Source organism: Engystomops pustulosus, chromosome 3 (assembly GCF_040894005.1).
Source record: "Engystomops pustulosus chromosome 3, aEngPut4.maternal, whole genome shotgun sequence".
Classification (NCBI taxonomy): Eukaryota; Metazoa; Chordata; class Amphibia; order Anura; family Leptodactylidae; genus Engystomops; species Engystomops pustulosus.
Window position 1 is genome coordinate 81,997,446 of NC_092413.1, and position 18,950 is coordinate 82,016,395.

Consider the following 18,950-nt stretch of genomic DNA (forward strand, 5'->3'; position numbering starts at 1 on the left):
GAAGTATGGTTTCTCATTGATTCCCAGAAAGTGTTTGCACTTGTGTAATTGATCGAAGTATTTGCCTTATTTTACGGCAAATGGGGGTATAACACGAAACCCCAATTTTTTAAAAATGGAGAGTTTGGTATATACTCGCCATATATAACTACTCCTCTTCCAACATACATATGGTTAAAAAATAAATAAATAAATCTTCGCCATCTTTTGGTGCTATTAACTTTTTTCATACTGTGTGACATTTTTTGTGAGATGACATTTTCATTGCTACCAATTTGAGGACTGTACGGCCTTTTGATCACTTTTTATTCATTTTTTTTAATATGTTGCACATTGGGGGATAAACGCCCGGAATTTGTTATTTTATTTTGACAGATTGGACATTTTGGGATGGAGTGATGCCTAACATGTTTATGATTTTTACTGTTCATTTTTATATTGGTTCTAGGGAAAGGGGGTTATTTGCATTTTTGCTACTTTTCAGACCCCATTGGGTACTTTGACCCTAGATTATCTGGTTGATGCTACCATAGACTGCCATAGTATTTTACTGATCATTTATGTGCCGCTCATCATTTTTTGTGCAAATGAGCAGAAAGCATACAGCCTTATTTGTTGATTATGTTTTACAGTGGCCACACATGTTTCAGGACTTTTTGGGTCACCAAACCACAGGTCTATACAGACATGTAATTTTTTTTAGTGTTCCAAATGAATTTTTTTTTGCCCACTTATGTATGACCATGTTGTAATGTTAATTTTATGTATTCATTATCAGAGGAAGAAGGGAGGAAATACATGAAAGGTAAAGAGGAAGCGGCTCTCCATGAACATATGCTAAAACAGAAGATGGAACAACTCAGTAACTTACTAAGTGTACAAGTATCCACTCGTCAGACCTCTCCAGAGCAGAATAGATCTGTAAGTATAGTGGTTATACTATATTTCTACCTGCACTTCCCTTTTACCATCAATTTTTTTTTTCCTTTTTTCCCCCTTTTCTAAATTACTATTTGTTTTCTGGGCAAGTCACTTTTTGTTAGAAGGATCCTTAAATGATGACATGGTTGCCAACAAAAGAATATTCCGAAAGCTACATGTAGCCACTCACAAACTGTTGGCTTTGAATAAAATGTAATTCTTGAATCTTTACACATTTGAAGCTGTGATTTCTATTAGCAGGTGCTAGTTATGGCCATGTTAGAAAAGGCAAATATTAACTAATCTTTGTATCCATACTAAAGTGTATGTAAGAATCTATAAACCATCAATAGCTGCATGCACAAATCCAGATTTTATGACAGTACCAGAATACAAGATGGGTTTCTTTAGGTTTGTTCTTAAAGGAAATCTACCACCAGAATAAAGGATTGTAAATCAAGTACATTTACATGCTGCTGTGTGTCTCATCTGGCAGGAGCTACTTTTCTTTTTAGCTTCATATGTCCTTGTTTTTAAGGAAAAAATTATGCACATGAGCCTGAGGGGCTCTAGGCTCCTTGAAAGCTATGGCTCTGGTGCCCAGAAACAAGGGCATAAGAAGCTAAAAGAAGAGCATATCCTGCCAGAGGGGGGCACACACCAGTATGTCAGTTTGCTTGGTTTACAATCTTTCATCCTGGTGGTAGATTTCCTTTAAAGGAAACCTACCATCAGCAGCATGCACTCATCTGAAAAGCCGGAGGACCCACTCCACAGAGCAGCTACTCCACACCCCAGCAGGGAATTTCACAAGAGTGGTCTGTCTGTAACTGGGGGGGGGTCGTCTGTAAGTCGGGAACGCCTGTAACTTGCATAGGGAAAATCTTTGGCAAAACTCCCATAACATTTGGACACCCGATTTACTTCATTCACTTTTTTTTTTTTTTTTTTTTTTTAAGCTTAAAGGGAACCTACCACCACGAATCTACCTATAAAGGTAGATCGGGTGGTAGGTGGATGTATGGGACGTGAGGATAGCCCTTTTTAGAGCTAATCCTCACGTCCCCGCTAGCATACCATAAACTTTATTGCCCTAATATGTTAATTTAATTAAGCGGCTACCGGGGCGTGGAGTAGCCGGACACGAGGCTACACGGCGCGGCTACTCCACGCCCCAGTAGCTGCTTTCCCCCGCCTACCCTGTGATCTTCGGCGCGCAGCTCCTGGCAGCTGCGCGCCCTCGTCCGAGAAGCCGGAGTTACTGCGCATGCGCCGTGTAGCCTCGTGTCCGGCTACTCCACGCCCCGGTAGCCGCTTAATTAAATTAACATATTAGGGCAATAAAGTTTATGGTATGCTAGCGGGGACGTGAGGATTAGCTCTAAAAAGGGCTATCCTCACGTCCCATACATCCACCTACCACCCGATCTACCTTTATAGGTAGATTCGTGGTGGTAGGTGCCCTTTAACATAATTTATTGCATTGCACAGATTTGTATACTTCACAACTTGTACCATTTTGTTATATTGTTTAAAGGTCCAGCCAGTTCCTGCATATTCCAGCATGGTAACATCATCCGGAATTAAGGCTACAAATATTCCTATCGCCACTGATTCACTTCCTGTGTCTGGAACTCCCAATGGGGTAGCTGCTCATCCTTCTCTGCCACAAACCAGTGCGGTTCTGGTTGGACACCAGCAATCAGTGCTTTCTACTCTAGTGCCACAAAACAACTCCATACTACAGAGACCAGATGCAGTATCCCAACAAAGTGCATGTGTAACATTAGCTGACGGCATGTTTGCCAAGCCAGCCACAGAGAGGTCAGCGTGTACCGTTCCTGATGCACCCAAACCTTTGTAAGTATAGCTGAGTATTACATTTATACAATGGGTATACTTGGTGCTATCTTGCTATGCATTCAGATTAAACCTGTCTTTTTTTTCTGTATTATAGGGGGACTAGTTCGGCCACCCAAATGGTAAAATTCCAACCTGGGCTAAAAGAAGGTGAGCTTTCTTTTTTTAATACTCTACTTGCGTTGCACAGGCCTCATGTAAGTTTGTTATAATGCAATTACAGACAGTCCCCGGGTTATGTACAAGATGGGGTCCAGAGTTTTGTACTTAAGTTGAATTTGTATGTAAGTTGAAACTGTATATTTTATAATTGTAGATCCAGACAAAAATGTTGGCCCCAGTGACGGGGACCGCCTGTATATGTTTTATTTACATGTTATGATTTAAAATTTTTGTGACACCTGGTATTTTATATAAGTTAAGTATTTTTACGCTTTATTTAATAGCTTCTGTAATGGGAAACTTTTCTGGTTTAGCGAATACATCACATGTCACTCCTAATACATCGCTCGGATATGTGCAAGCAACTCCATCCAAAGTCCTTCCGTCTCCCACAGTCAACACAAAGGAAGCTCTGGGTAAGAAAATGAGCCAGTATATTTAACTATAAAGTCTTCATACTGAAAACATAGTTGTGGGAGGGGTTGTACCAAGACTGAAACCTGTCTCCTATTAATATCTTAATGTGTCCCATATTCAAATAGAGCTGTATTTGTCACAGCCAAAAGTAGTCCCCGGTATGTGGAAAACTCCTGACACTACTGCTCAGTAAAGTTCTGTAAAATCAGTACTATGCTCATTACTATGCAATTTAATATAATTATATTTAAATGTTTTATATTTTCATGGAGTTCTCCAGAGCCCCCCTTCCTTTCACCCCATCATAATTTCTTAAAGGAGATTAGCCAAATTATTGCGGGTTTCTATTTTTATCCTATTCTGATACTAGACGCTACTTTTCTGCAGGACATTAATATTCATTAATAATGGACAAACTTTAAATCAACCATTTGTTTCTAATTTTGCGTACAAGTATTAAGAATATGCTACACCCAGATTTTGCCGTTACAGTGAAATTTTGTTCTTAATATTATGTGACATTTAGGAAAAAAATTAGCTGCAGTCTTTAGATTTTTCTGTATATAACAGTTTTTTTTATATGAGTGAGTAATCCTACGATTTTTGGATGCAGGTTTCATAATGGATATTTTCCAGACGTCTACTCTCCCTGATGATGAAGAGGAGGATGACAATCCATTTGAACCTACAGATCCAAACAAACCGGACATTGAAGCCTTATGCAGGAATGACAGTAAGTTTTACAAAGAGATTAAGGTAGTTATGAATTCTTAGATCCATTGACAGCAGTGTATGAATGGAGATCTGGACAATGCTAATGAGCGCATGGCAAAATGTGCGTGCATTGTAGTGACGTGAAGAGCCCATCCATCCTGCCTACTGAGGCCAAGTATTTACATAATCTTCTTTTCATGGTCTACAGCAGGCAGACATTTTCCAAGCTAAAGCCACCTGCAATGTGTCTACAATAAAGAAAATGCTGTATAGATTTCTGTTTTTTTACTTGATTCTGGGGGCCTGTTCTCTTACCACCGTCAATCCTCTTTACAGACAACACAAACTCAGCTGGAGGAGGGTTTCTGGCTTTGCAGAACGCTGCTCCTTCATTGCCTTCTGCCTTTTGTATATTTGAAGATGACACGGCTAAAGTGAATGGGTCAGTATTTACTGTGTGGTGAGATGAAAAGAATTCTTGGTTTGGTGTATTTTAATTCCAGTATAATATTAGAAATTGAATAGGTATTGTTATCTGTATTTTATGTTAATTCTTTCCCTCTTTCTAGGACTCAGGTGAAACCAGTAGAAGTAAGAACGTTTGGGGAGCGTCCGGCACCAAAAACTACTCTTAAAAATGTAATTTATTGTCCTGTCTGTAACCATAGTTGTCATTCAGATCACACATCTTTCCACTGTGATGAAAATGTTTGTTTGCTTGCTTTAGGCAGCTGCCTGACTTGAATAGTTATTCCTAGGCATATTGCTAGGATATACTATCTCTTTGACTCATGAATCATTAATGGTATTAATTATTGGCAAACATCCCATTTAATGGTCTACCTTGGCAAACCTGAAAAAGAGGGAAAAATGTAGTGAGGTACAGGGTCAAGGCGTTACTTACTGTTGCAATTGTCAGTATTTTACTGTATTTACTCCATATTCCACCACCTCTTCTAGAGGGCACATATACAATTATCACACTACAAAAAACAATGTCCGTGTACAGGTAGGCCAAGAGCCGATAGGATCATGTCACCATATGGCACATTTACACAGGCTGTACACAATCATGTGTGAGAGCCCTTCGTCTGAGGTTATCATGACCTCCAGAGGCATCATTAGATGGCTAGTGCTTTAATTTGCTACTCAATAGATAAAACTACCCTGTCCATAATTTTTGTAAGTACATGAACTCCTTTAAAGTGAATTCTAAATGTTTTTCTTTTCTCCCCAGGATGAGGTTAGGGCCACTGAGTCGCTGGTAGATGATTGTACTGTATGGGCTGCACGTTGTAACAAAACATTGGCCCCAAGTCCTAACAGTACTGGAGACTTTGCGCTTGCAGCAAGACTTGCGTCAACTCCTGCCAGTATCAAACAGCCTGAACAGACTTGGAAAATTCTAGAAGACAAAGGTAGAATTTATATCACTGACCCTCTTGCTATATTCCTTCTTTATTCCCTAATATCCAGCAACGGCTGAGCCGCATCAGTGATTCTGGTGTATTATTATGTCACTGCTCAGTCAGAACTTCCTTTTTAAATATATCACCATTCCAAAGTAGTGGTTCCAACAATTCTGTTAACATAAAGGGGCTGGTCACTTTACCTCATGTTTTTTTTAATGTGTAAGTGTGGGGGGCTGGATATATAGGTCATTTGTCAATATACATTTATTAAAAGTTCTGCACCGCTTTATTGATATGTGAAGTAAGGCCTCTTGTCTTCCACCTCATCAGTCAGACATTCCTGTCAATAAAATGGCCGCAGATGAAGGGTCATGTGACCCTTAATTGGCGATTGTTCATAGACCGTTAGAAATCACAAGAGCCTCCATATGCGGCCATTTTATGGAGAGAACTGTCTGGCTGATGAGGTAAAAGACCGGAGGCTTCATCAAGAAAGCAGAGCAGAACTTTTAATAGCATAGGTATATTGGTAAATTGCCTAATATCCTACCCCCCTCACTTACACACATTACAAAAAATATGAGGTAAAGTGGCCAACTTTGACGATAAAGAATTGTAATCGCCACCTTTTAATTGATACTTCAAGTTGCAGCACAACACAGCCAAAGCATAACTGTGTAAACCAATGTTTCTGTATGGTGGGCCTTATCACACCTTTTTACAGAAAATCAAATTTTTCTAAAAGTGCTCTCGTGGATTAAAGAATGTATGGCTGCCAATTGGAGGAGATATAAAACAAGTGTTTCGTACAGTGACCGCTGCAGTACTAATCAGGATCTGTGATGATTAAAAAAACATAAAAATATACAGCATGTGCGTTGTATCTCCTCTGTCTTTTGTATGGGACAGAATAGAGTAATTGTCTATTCTGTTCTGTCCACCATAAAATTTGGAATTCATCAGAATGCAGGTAAAATAAAAAAAAACAAATTTAAAATTTGCCCCCATGAATATAAATAGATTAAATATATTTTGGGCAAATAAAGATGTATTCCTATTGGGAAACCTGGTGGAGGGATTTAAACCTATCATTAGAGGGACATTTCTTTCCTGTTAACTTACAACCTACAAGTAATCAAAACCTGTAACTATAATCTTGTTATCTTTTTAGAGAATGCAACTTTGGATGATGGCTGTCACATGGGCTTTGACTATTCTGATGATAAGATTGTACAGGCTTCCAAAATAAGGAAATTAAGGTATGAAATAAAACAATCATGGTGTGTGCATATTGGTGTATGTCAGTATGTTGCAATTAATGTTCTTTCATTCTTCATAGCCCTATCCAAGAACAGAGCCCTGACAGGTCTAAGCTGGCAATGGCTGTTCCATCACCTTCCTCTTGTAGTATTTTCCCTCTGCCGGATCCACAAGTCCCCGTAGAGAAAGATGAAGTTGAGTGTACCGGGAAGCGCCTGGCAGCATGTAAGCTCTCGGAAACCTTACAGTGCAGTGCAATAAACCTAGAAGATCCTTGGGGCATAACAACTCAACCATTCAATGTGTGTAATGATTATGAAGAAGATACTGAGCCATCTGTTCAAAAACCAGGTAAAGATGTGTATGCTGTAGATCTTGGCACACAGGTTTCTTATATACCACTTATCCTGCCCTTATTAACCATTCACTCTTCTAGGTAGCTTCCAATAGCATGGATATGGGCATATGTTTATTATGACTTTCACTTGAGTATTTTATGTATAAAATTAACTATTTATTTAGATAAATGAGGCGCAAGTACTCAGGGGGTGTCATTAGTGATTTCAGCCCTTTTACAAGCCCCTGAAGACCTTGTGATCCCTGCTCCCTCTGTGCTTTCCCCTCCCTTTCTGTGCCGGAAAACTTAGTGACACTCACTGCTGCCATGAGAATATTCTCAGTGCAGTGCAGGCAGGCTGATCACAAGGACTTTGATGGGGGTATAAGTGGCCCCCTGAAGCCTATGAGTCTCATTTACATAAAGACAAACATTAATTTTGTACTTTAGTAAAAGTCATAATAAATATACACCGATATACATGTTCTCATTACCAGCCTGACCTTCTAAGCACTTGGAATGGATTTTGCAATACCTATCAGATCACATTATTTTAGTGTCTGAAAGGACTTGCCTAAAAGTGGACTTTTCAGATCAGGGGTTTCTTTACTTGGGCTTTTAAAGTAGGACCACCAGTGAAACACTACCCTGTCCAATCCTCACCACACCTTGTATATGAGGCTGTAAGTTATTGTAAGCTCCTAAAAAGTGGTGTTAGATGCCTGACTAATGATAAATTCCCGCCACCATAACGAACTTGTATGTACATATCCAAGCCTATGTTCAATGTTGGTCCCCTACATTCAACATTTTTTAGATATCTGGCCTACATAAATTATAGCTCTTATCATAGATTTATAATAGTAATTGAATATTTTCTACATAAAACTATTGAAATTACTCTAAGCCCATATATAGACTACAATCCTAATGAATTATTCTTTAATTACTATACTGCTCGATTTAGGTACTTCAATGAAACCTCAGATGGAAAGACTGTGTTTTTTGTGTATGCATTGAAACATTCTTGAATAGTTGATGTTTTCCCCTTCTATAGAGCAAGTAATAGTTGAGAACGTCTGGGATGACAAACTCCTTGCCAGTTTATTGTCTCGCTTACCAACACCTCTGGGCTCCCTGAGTGCGTACCATCAATGGCCTTCTAATGTCCCGTCTTTTAAGCTGAAAACGGTAGTAAAATTAGGTAAGATAAATCAATTCCTTACCCCAAACTGGTGGTTGTATAATTACTAACCAATTGAGCTCATTAACTATATATAGTTGTGTATGTGTATACATGTAGACTAGTCTCATAAAGTATAAAATATGGTTGTAGTTTGTCTATTTGCTTTATCTTGGGAAGGGCCTGGGTTTAATAGATTACAAAGTAAATTACAGCATGCAATGTCAATCAGCTGCCTCTAAAGCCAGCAGGATCTTGTCATGTATCAAAAGAGGTATGGACTCTCGGGATAGGGATATAATATTACCACTGTATAAGGCATTGGTTCGGCCTCACCTGGAATATGCTGTCCAGTTCTGGCCACTGGTCCATTAATAGGACCTGGAGCTGGAGGGGGTACAACGAAGAGCCACAAAAATGATGAGGGGTATGGAGGGTCTCCGCTATGAGGAAAGCCTAAAGGGTTATTTCCACGAAGGCAAGTTTCTTAAATGTACTCAGTATAACAAAATAACACATTCTCTAATTCACTCTAGAGACTCTAATACAACATTTCACATATATAAGTCCAACCTGTCTCTATCAGTCCTGGTGTACACAGTTTCAGTTGTCCCTAGACACAACTCTGTAACCTCTAAGTTAGAGACGGGGGCGCCATCTTAGATTTCTTTGTGATGACGTGGAGCTAAGTTTCTCTCTTTCTGCTCCCTGCCTTTAGCCCGCCCCCTGCAGTCCAGGGCGGAGCTCACAAACACTTAGCCCGCCCACTTCCTGCCAGTAGCAGCCTGAGGAGAACTTTAAGCTACAGACTGATAAGCTCTTTATCTGGGGAGGTGTGTTGATCTAGTGTGTTGAGGAGTAGCAGAGATCTAGGAGAGTTGACTGTCATTGTGTGCAATAGGCATCTCATAATCTTTCTTATATATAAGACAGATGAAAGTGTATATAAACAGTATAATCTAACCACACAGTTGACTTATAGAACTTGATGGATCATAGCGAGGCACATTTACTTACCCGCATTGTGCGTCAGGTCTGGCAGAGTTCACTTTTTTTGTGATGCATTTTAAACAAAGGACTTGCAACACTATTTGAAAGTTAATACTGTGCTCAGTCCAAATCAGTCGGACCGTCCAACGGCCCGCACCCTAATTTATGTCACATGGAAGGCAGCGCAACTGCACCACAATCCCAGCGCACAAACTTATTCTATACCTGTGCAAGCCATTTTAGCCCTAAATAGGTGCATAGCCAACTAATGTGCCAACCAAGACCCTAAGTAAATGGGCCCCATTGTGTCTGCTAAGAGAGTTCCCACCCACACTCTGGAATTTTGCACTGACCATCACTAAGTGAAATGAGCTTAAACAGTAATAAAACTGAGTAAAATTGTCAAGTAAAGGGTTATAAATGATCTTTTTTGTGTTGACATCACTAGTGGATTGAAATATAAATTTGAGAATTTTCTTTCATGGAAAACCCCATTAAAACTAGTTTTATTTAGTCTGGAAAGGAGAAGACTAAGATGGGGACACAATTAATTTATGTAAATATATGATGGTCCATACAAAAATATGGTGGAAAGTTGGTCGAGGTGAACTCAAATCAAAAGACAAGGGGGCACGGTCCCCATCTGCAGAAAGACGAGGTTTAATCACCAGAGGCGACAGGCCTTTTTTACTACAAGAACTGTAAATGTGTGGAGTAGCCTGCCTCAGTAGGGACAGCAGAAAGCTCCAAGAAGGATCTAGATGCCTTTTTACATATAAATAACATTGACAGTTATGTTATATAGAATTATTCCTCTGTTCCTCTTCCTCATCAAATCCCTTCCCTAAAACTTGATGGACATATGTCTTTTTTTTAACTGTATGAACTACTAGCTGTAGATCCTGGCATTGCCCAGGATAGTAAATAACTGCACTTAGTTATAACAAAATAGAATTTGTTTACAAAAAAATAGTATACATCTATCTATGCATCTCTTTCCCCCTGTCTGTCACTCACTGTCCTTGCTTGTCTCTCAGTGACTCTCCATGTCTGTCTCTCACTCACACTCACTGGCTGTCTCTCTGTCACTCACTCGTGCTCCCTGTCTGTCTCTCTGTAACTCACTCTACTTCACCCTAACACATAAGCTGTAACTAATCATAGCTCGGAGCTCATATTTATGACCTGTGGCAAAATAGAAGCTGAGCTGTGATTGTCTGCTGTGGCAATAAGCAACCAATGGCTCCTGTATATGGTGATTATCATATTACTTCACATATTAGTTCCCATCTTAACTCACACCTCAGACTGTGTTCACACATTGCATTTTGTTTATGTTAATGCATGCATTTTCAAACGCATCACAATAGTTGAGAAGAGGAGATTTGCCTAATCACATTGCTGTCAACATTGTGTTCACAAATTGTGTGTGTTAACAAAATATTAACACATTTGCTAACACTTTAACACACACACACACACACACATATATATTATATACATCTCATTAACGCTTGCGTTTTGTAAATGCAATGTTGACAACAATGTAATTAGGCAATCGGCTGTTGTGATGCGTTTGAAAACGCATGCGTTAATGCAAACAAAACACAACCTGTGAACAGGAATTAACATACCCAGAAATTTGCTTTATAAGTATTTTCTAGGGTCTGAATTTCCTTTACAACTTTACCATCCCATATGTTCAGGAGAGAATATCAATATATGGTCGGTGGTGGGCTGACGCGGTCTAAGGGTGAAGACACACATGGCGTTTTTGGGCCGTTTTTAGTTTTTAGTTTTTTGAAAACGCATGCGTTTTTGACAGGTTTGAGCAATTATCTTAATTCAAACTAAAAATGGCCCAAAAACGGCCTAAAAACGCCATGTGTGTCTTCACCCTTATTGCACTCAGAGTACTGGAGCTTTTTACTTACATTTTATTTGTCCACCCAATATTTTGAGTTCAGGCCAATCCCTTTCTGTTACAAAGTCTGAGATGTAGGAACTGTTGAAGAACGTAGACACATCTGTAGTGTATAAAACACAGTACAGTGCCCTGTTATTGTGCACTAATACATTAGTCTTTCCCTTTCCCTCCACAGCAATATATCAATTACTTAAACATGTTTTTATTCTCAGGATCACAAACATTTAGCATTGATCATTTAATTGGAGAAGGTGCCTTTGCACATGTGTATCAAGCATCCATAGTGGATATCCATCCGCAGAGCAATCAGAAAGTCATTCTGAAGGTAATTGGAGCAATCGATCATTTTGATGAGGAGGGACTTTTGGGACCCGGTTTTATTTTGTATTCATGGAAACCTAAACACACCCCTTCCCCAAACTCACTCACAGGTGCAGAAGCCAGCCAAGCCATGGGAGTTTTACATTGGATCTCAGATTACACAGCGAATTAAGCCAGAGTTGAGGCATCTCTATATCCGTTTCAATTCTGCACACATATTCCAGAATGGGAGTGTGTTGGAAGGAGATCTGTACAGCTGTGGGTCACTACTGGTAAGATACCACATTTTATTAGCTTAGGTAATATAGAGTTGCACTTGTTCATTTTATAAGAAATATGTTTCTGACTTTTTTTTTAAGTTCTAACCAACCTCTGTAGTCCACATATCAATGCATTACACTAGTGACATATACTATTCTGGAATAAGACGTTGGAGAACTGATTATACTATATTTGTACGGGAGTATTGCAATACTTAAGGATACACAGCTGAAGCTGATTCCGATAACATTGTTATTGCTTTTGTTGCTTTTTGTTGTTGCACATTCTTGACTTAATAACATAGTCTTGGTATTTTTGCTATTGTTATTCTAGAATGCAATCAATTTGTACAAAAAGTTGACAGAGAAAGTGATGCCAGATCCATTAGTTATGTATTTTACCATCAACATACTATACATGATCGAACAACTCCATGACATCGGTATCATTCATGGTGACCTCAAACCTGACAACTTTACACTGGGAGAAAAGTAAGTGCTTTGATCGTTATTTTTTCTGTTATTTTCTATATTTTTGCTTGTAAAGAAACAGAGAAACAGAGGATTGATGGCGACATTGGTAAACTTGTGTCTACTACATATCCTGAATGTTGTAGAACAATAATAGTTTCATTGTAGAATGCAACAATATCACTATATGAATAAATATCATATAAATCGGAGAGCTGTAAAAAAAAAAAAAATATATATATATATATATATACACAGAAAAGATTACAAGCCTTTTTATGGTGTGACAGGGGGTCTTTTCGGATACCTTCACAACAACTGATGTCATTTCTGGTGCCTAGTAAAATTTCTACTTTTCCAGGTTTGTGGATAATCAATCCTGTAATCTCGATCTTTTATCCCATGGACTGGCACTCATTGATCTGGGGCAGAGTATAGATATGACTCTCTTCCCCAAGGGAACAGTATTCACTGGAAAGTGTGAGACATCCGGATTCCAATGTATTGAAATGCTTACAAACAAGCCATGGAACTACCAGGTACTCTTCTGTGACTGTCTGCTATGGGTCCCCCTCTACAAATGTTTTTTTGGATGACATTAGGGGAGAGATATATTAATGTGTCGATCCTGCAGAGTAGAACTAAACTGTTCTCTCCTGCGCCAGATTAATCTCGTTGTCAGGAGATGCAAAGTGTAATTCACTAGTCTTCTACTGCACCTATTAGTTGGTCTGGTTTGCTGCACCAGAACATTGAATTTTAAGTCCCACAAACTATGTTCTATCCTTTTTAACAAGGATATGCCCATTTGTTAAGGCTAGTTTAAAACTTGTCTAAATGGTCTATCAAAGTAGAAGCAATAAATAGGACAAATAGGTGCCAACATGTAAGAACATCAAGGTTTATCGCAAATAGGGGATAACGCATTTCGAGCAAGAACTTCCCGCTTCTTCTTCAGATCCTATATGTTAATAAGAACTTGTGGAACCCTGTGGGCTATTTACTATACTGAATTACTACTCAATGGAGCCCCATTTTCTCTTTCTTATATTGCATTAAATGGTCTAAAACCCTCAATAAATGTGGCACATGCCATTTCAGGTGCAAATTATTCTGGCATAGCCAGATTGCTGCGTCTCCCCTATTGTAGAACTTGTAGGTGGTTACTCTATATAAGAAAAGCTTTACGGTCCTTGAAACCATCTATTTTAATCGACTACAGGCAGTCCCCGGGTTACATACAAGATAGGGTCTGTAGGTTTGTTGTTAAGTTGAGTTTGTATGTAAGTCGGAACTGTATACTTTATTATTGTAACCCCGGTCAAAAATTTTTTGGTCTCTGTGACAATTGGATTTTAAAAATGTTGGATTGTCACAAGAACCAGGATTAACAATAAATCTTAATTAAAGACACATTTGATAACTGTTATAGCTGTTTATTGTAGCATAGGACTAAAGAACAGCAAATTACTAAAATCCAGAGGTCCGTTTGTAACTAGGGGTCGTATGTACGTCAGGTGTTCTTAAGTAGGGGACCGCCTGTATAATGAATCCATAGAGCTATGTTATTGTGTGGAATTAACATTAATCATAGAGATTGTGATGTATTGTTGTTGCTTTTATTTATACTAAATACCATGTTGTCTTATATAACCCTTGCAGACAGACTACTTTGGATTAGCTGGGACAGTTTATTGTATGCTTTTTGGCAACTACATGAAAGTGCGTGAAGAGCATGGAGCATGGAAGACTGAAGGCAATTTTAGACGGTTAGTTCTTAGAAAATAAAACCAAATATCCAGGCTGAACTTTTTAGGGTTCATGCAGACGGCCGTGCGCCACTGTTTCTTATGGAGGGGGGAGGAGTCACCACCTCCTCCTCTCCAGCACACGGTGGGCATACCGCGTGTGAATGCACCTTTAGGCTGTGTTTACATGGGTTGCACCTGATTGAGATACATTGTAGACTGCAACTCAGATTTGTGCCGTGGCTATTTCACATTTGTCCCATTATAATTCATCAGAGCTAATTCACCCGTCTGTACACTGTCTGTAGAAATTATGAACATGCAGTTATCCCAAACATATCTTTGATAGAGGATAAATATTTAACGGATACATGTCTGGCTGCTTGGGATCGGACCAATGAGAAACCCAATGAAGGACACTACAATTCCACTTTAACTGCCCTATTGTTAAAGAGGGCTCCCTGCTTTGTGATCCCTATTCCCATAACCAGACATTTATTCCCAAATGTTTTTTGATGTCGAAATACCTTTTTAAAGATTTTTTAGAGACTAGAATACTGATGACCAATGCTTGGGTGATCAATATGAAATTGATGGTGGCCAGACACCCCCACTGCAGTGTTTGCCTTAAAGGGCATCTACCTACAAGGTCAAGGATTGTATACCATGCACACTTACATGCTGGTGTATGTCCCCTCTCGCAGGATCTGCTCTTCTTTTAGCTTCTTATGCCCTTGTTATAAAAAAAAAAAAAAAAAAAGCTTTAAAAATTATGCAAATGAACCTTTGGGGTTTCAGGCTACATTGACAACTTACAAATTTGCATAATTTGTAAGGCCTTTTTCATGAAAATCAAGGCATCAGAAACCAAAAGAAAAGTGGAACCTGCCAGGGCTGGCACACACCGGCATGTAAGAGTGCTTGGTTTACAATCCTTGATCCAAGTGGAAGATTTCCTTTAATAAGCCTTCCATTGTCTAATGGCTGTCTGGTATTACCGATTAGCCCCTATTCACTTCAATGGGTCTAAGCTATCAACAGGGTATGTGCATGACTAATGTGACCCCATAGACCTGTGAAGTGATGCTGCTGTTTCAATCAGCTGGTAGACCTACAACCAGAAATTTGATATTGATGACCTATCATAAGAATAGGTTTTCAATACAGTGTATTAGTTTGTGATCTGAAGATAATTGTGTTTTTGCACTACATTTATCATTCTTTACATTGATTTTAATCTCACCCACCCTTTTTTTTTTTTTTTTTTTCTTAACAGATTACCAAATAGAGAATTGTGGGTAGAATTTTTTCATACGTTGCTAAATATACCAGATTGTAACAGCCCATCTCCACTCAAACATTTACGTGAGAAACTGACTCTGAATTTCAAGGCAATGTACACAAAAAAGATCAATTCTGTACGCAACAGACTTGTCATCCTGCTCCTAGAAAACAAGCCTACAAGGAAGTGATTCCAAAAGAACTTTTTTCTACTGATATTTTATTGTATTAAAGAAACATTTTCATTATCCTAGCTTTGCATAACCTGGGCACAGATTTTAGATCATCGCCAGCTTTACCAATCATCTTAGGAAGTCATTTTCTCTGGGTTTCTACGTGTGCCAATATTCAGGTGGGTCAATCTGAGCCAGGTGTTTCCAACACTTCAGGTGGTAAAAAATCTATGCCAGCTGTACCAAGTATTCCAATATCTTTCTGCTGCAACCTGCACCTTTTTAAAAGAAATGTACTCCTAGCAGTGTCTTGGACTGTAGAAGCCCTCAAGAAGTACTACATGACACTGCCCAAACATACCCATCCTTCTCCTGTCCTGCTTCTGGTGTTGTGGCTGCATTGTAACCATTACAGTTCTTCTTCTGTCTACATCAGAATTCTGGAGTGCCAGAAAATTCAATCCTTAACTGGACAAACTAATAGCTGGTCTAAAGTGGACTCCACAGTCCTAAACTGCTCCATATAAATCATCCAGCATGACTTCCTGTGATCTGCCCACAAATGTTACATCCTGGTCTGGCTGCCATAACTGTCATGTGCATGAGGCCTCACCGTGCACTGGTCTTTCCACTGACACTTTGTTAAATCTCCCCTATTGCATTTACATAATGTTTACGTAAATGTGATATTAATGTGATATAAATGCAATATTTACACCTTGTAAATGCAATTTAGTTTACAATGCATCAACGCGTGAACGCGGCTAAAAGAAAATATGACATGTCCAGCTGCTATGGGTCCCATGGAGGCCTGAGACCTAGGGGCCTGGTCCCCGAAATTGGTTAGCCTTTAGTTAAGTCAAATAACAAATCGCTGTGATTCAGGTCCAAGGCCATCCTGGGAAAGTGCACACTGAACCCAGGTTATATTTCCACTTTTTAGTACACTAAGCCACCAATGAGTGTCCCAAATAACCATAATAGATCTCTCCAAGATCAGACAATTATGTGCGTCTTCAGTGGGGCGCACATAGTAAATATTTATTTACAATAAGGGGGGGGGAGCCTTTTTTTCTAATGTATATATATTTTTTAGTTTTCATATTGACTTAAATTTGAACATTATAAACAAATTCCCTAATTTGTATCTGTCACTTTGTTTTTTGTTGTGCATATTTTTTTCTAATTTAGAAAAAAAATATGGTATAGTATAGTGAGACACTATAAGTTAATTACAGCCGGTTTTCTGATATGCAAATAAGATTATTTGACTCTTTTATCCTGGGTTTGACTCTTCATTCTCTTGCTCAGTTGGTAAACCACACCCCCTTATTTTGACTGACAACTTGCCCTCTCACTGCTAGAACATCCTGCTGTATGGAACTTGTATTTAGGGACCATCTGCCATTATTCAACTACAGACATATACAGCTCTGTTTACTTATTGGAAATATTGTGTCGAACATAACACAAGGCATTGTGTTAAAAAATTTATGTCATGTGATCATACTGATGTAATCAAAGGTCCTTTTCCCCCTAAAACTTGCCATATCTGCCCAATGTATGTATCTAATCACATGAAATCACAGCATACCTTCATGGTGAATGATGCCAGGTAATAGAACTACATAAAGTTGATTTTATGGGAATGTGAGAGAAACTTTTTTTAGGAAACAACTTTTAGCTAAAAGAAAGGTGGCATTTAGTTAATAGGCCTCTATGGGTACCTGTCACAAGCTGTATTTGTGAAAACGTGGTGACCGATTCCCTTTATTGGAAAATATTAATGTGGTGGCCCGAAAAGAATTGATGGTTGGTTGCATTTGTTTTTTCAAAACACAACATCGCTTTATATGGTTATAACTTTTTACTTATCAAAGCGATTTTTTTTTTTTTTTTTTTTGAGTCATCACATGTTGTACTTCATTTTAGTGGTAAATTTTGGCTGATAAGTTTTGTTTTATTTTTAAAAAATAAATTTTAAAAATGAATTTTAAAAAACAATTTTCCATTTTCAAAATTTGAAATTATCTTGTTTTCAGGCAGATAGTTTTACCACCTAAATACAGGCAGTCCCCGGGTTACATACAAGATAGGGTCTGGAGGTTTGTTCTTAAGTTGAATTTGTATGTAAGTCGAAACTGTATATTTTATAATGGAAGTTCTAGACAATTTTTTTTCTTTTGCCCCAGTGACAATTGGAGTTTCAAAATTTTTGGTGTAATTGGACCAAGAATTATCAATAAAGCTTCATTACAGACATCTTACAGCTGATCATTGCCGTCTGGGACTATAGTAAAGCATCCAGAGAGCTTCACCAGAGGTCACAGTGGGCAAAGGGGTCCGTCTGTAACTATGGGTTGTCTGTAAGTCGGGTGTCCTTAAGTAGGGGACCGCCTGTAAGTTGCTGAATAATATTTCCCATGTCGTCTTTCAGAATTTTTTAAATACCTGGGTATTTTATTTTGATGTCACAAAGCTTACAAATCAAACTTCCATTTTCCCGTATTTTCAAGGAGATTTCTGAATTTACTTTTTTGGGGCTCATTATAGGTTTTTAATGAAATTTGAAATATATAATATTAGAAATTCCCTATATATCAACCGATTTTCAGATCTGCACCCCTCAAACTATCAGAAACGGCTTTTAGGAAGATTGTTAACCCCTTGGGATCTTCATAGCAATTAACCCCTACCCGACTTGCGTCGTACTAGTACGTCGCAAGCTGGGTCCCGCTGTATGGAGAGGGCTCGCATATTGCAGCAAAGGCTTACCGGTAACACCCTCGATTGGTGCTGGCACCGATCGCAGGTGTTTTCCCAACAATCGCCGCCGGCAAAGCTGGTGGCTTCAAAAAGATGGTGGCGCATGAGCTAGCAGACACTGCTGCGATGTACAATAGAAACGCCAGACTGCTCTCAAAGCTGTCCGGTGTATTCATGAGGGGACGTTCCGAGGCGCGGCTTCTTCCCCCACGCCGCCCTTCCCAATCCATAGGCCAGTGGTGACTGCCGCATGTCTGCTTGCGTTATCGGAGGGTTACGATGATACTAGCAGTGTAACACTGCTGCATCTGTTGTAGCACTAGGAGCTGCTTCATGTGTACAAGTACCAGATGTAATTACTAAATTCAACAGCTTGTTTTTCGGTTCTTGCTTAGAATTTTTTTTTCTTTGTGAATAGGATGCTTTTACAAATGCACCCAGTTTCAAGAAACACCTACCAAACGCAGGGGTGCACAACCTTTTTCGGCCCAAGGGTTGCATTGTCATGTCGTTACCCGTCAGGGGGACGCTCTGTTAACCAGAATCCGAGATGCACCCAAAACCATAGTACAGTGTAAATACCCTCCAGAAACTACTACTGCATAATACTGCATTTGTATAATAAGTAATATCAGAACAGACTACAATATAGCACACAAACAAGACAATATAAATGATGGTGAAAAATGTCTGAACCCATGCAGCAGGTAATTGTGAATAACTGGCAGCACACAGGGGCTCTAGTAG

The 18,950-nt window shown here is 39.0% G+C and overlaps 1 protein-coding gene across 4 annotated transcripts in view; it reads left to right on the top strand.

Moving 5' to 3' along the window:
- Positions 1-15,512, top strand: part of BUB1 (BUB1 mitotic checkpoint serine/threonine kinase) — a 93,949-nt gene extending 78,437 nt beyond the window's left edge. For 3 of the 4 annotated variants that reach the window (XM_072141221.1, XM_072141220.1, XM_072141219.1), the window contains exons 9-25: positions 779-921; positions 2,459-2,781; positions 2,879-2,931; positions 3,228-3,359; positions 3,974-4,093; positions 4,411-4,516; positions 4,644-4,713; positions 5,312-5,492; positions 6,658-6,745; positions 6,826-7,097; positions 8,141-8,287; positions 11,396-11,508; positions 11,615-11,776; positions 12,099-12,256; positions 12,597-12,774; positions 13,898-14,004; positions 15,260-15,512. In XM_072141221.1, coding sequence (XP_071997322.1) covers positions 779-921; positions 2,459-2,781; positions 2,879-2,931; positions 3,228-3,359; positions 3,974-4,093; positions 4,411-4,516; positions 4,644-4,713; positions 5,312-5,492; positions 6,658-6,745; positions 6,826-7,097; positions 8,141-8,287; positions 11,396-11,508; positions 11,615-11,776; positions 12,099-12,256; positions 12,597-12,774; positions 13,898-14,004; positions 15,260-15,455 — 2,549 coding nt within the window. In that variant the 3' untranslated portion in view covers positions 15,456-15,512. The remainder of the gene's footprint in view (positions 1-778; positions 922-2,458; positions 2,782-2,878; positions 2,932-3,227; positions 3,360-3,973; positions 4,094-4,410; positions 4,517-4,643; positions 4,714-5,311; positions 5,493-6,657; positions 6,746-6,825; positions 7,098-8,140; positions 8,288-11,395; positions 11,509-11,614; positions 11,777-12,098; positions 12,257-12,596; positions 12,775-13,897; positions 14,005-15,259) is intronic. The other variant, XM_072141223.1, reaches the window with a different exon arrangement.
- Positions 15,513-18,950: the final 3,438 nt, after the last annotated feature.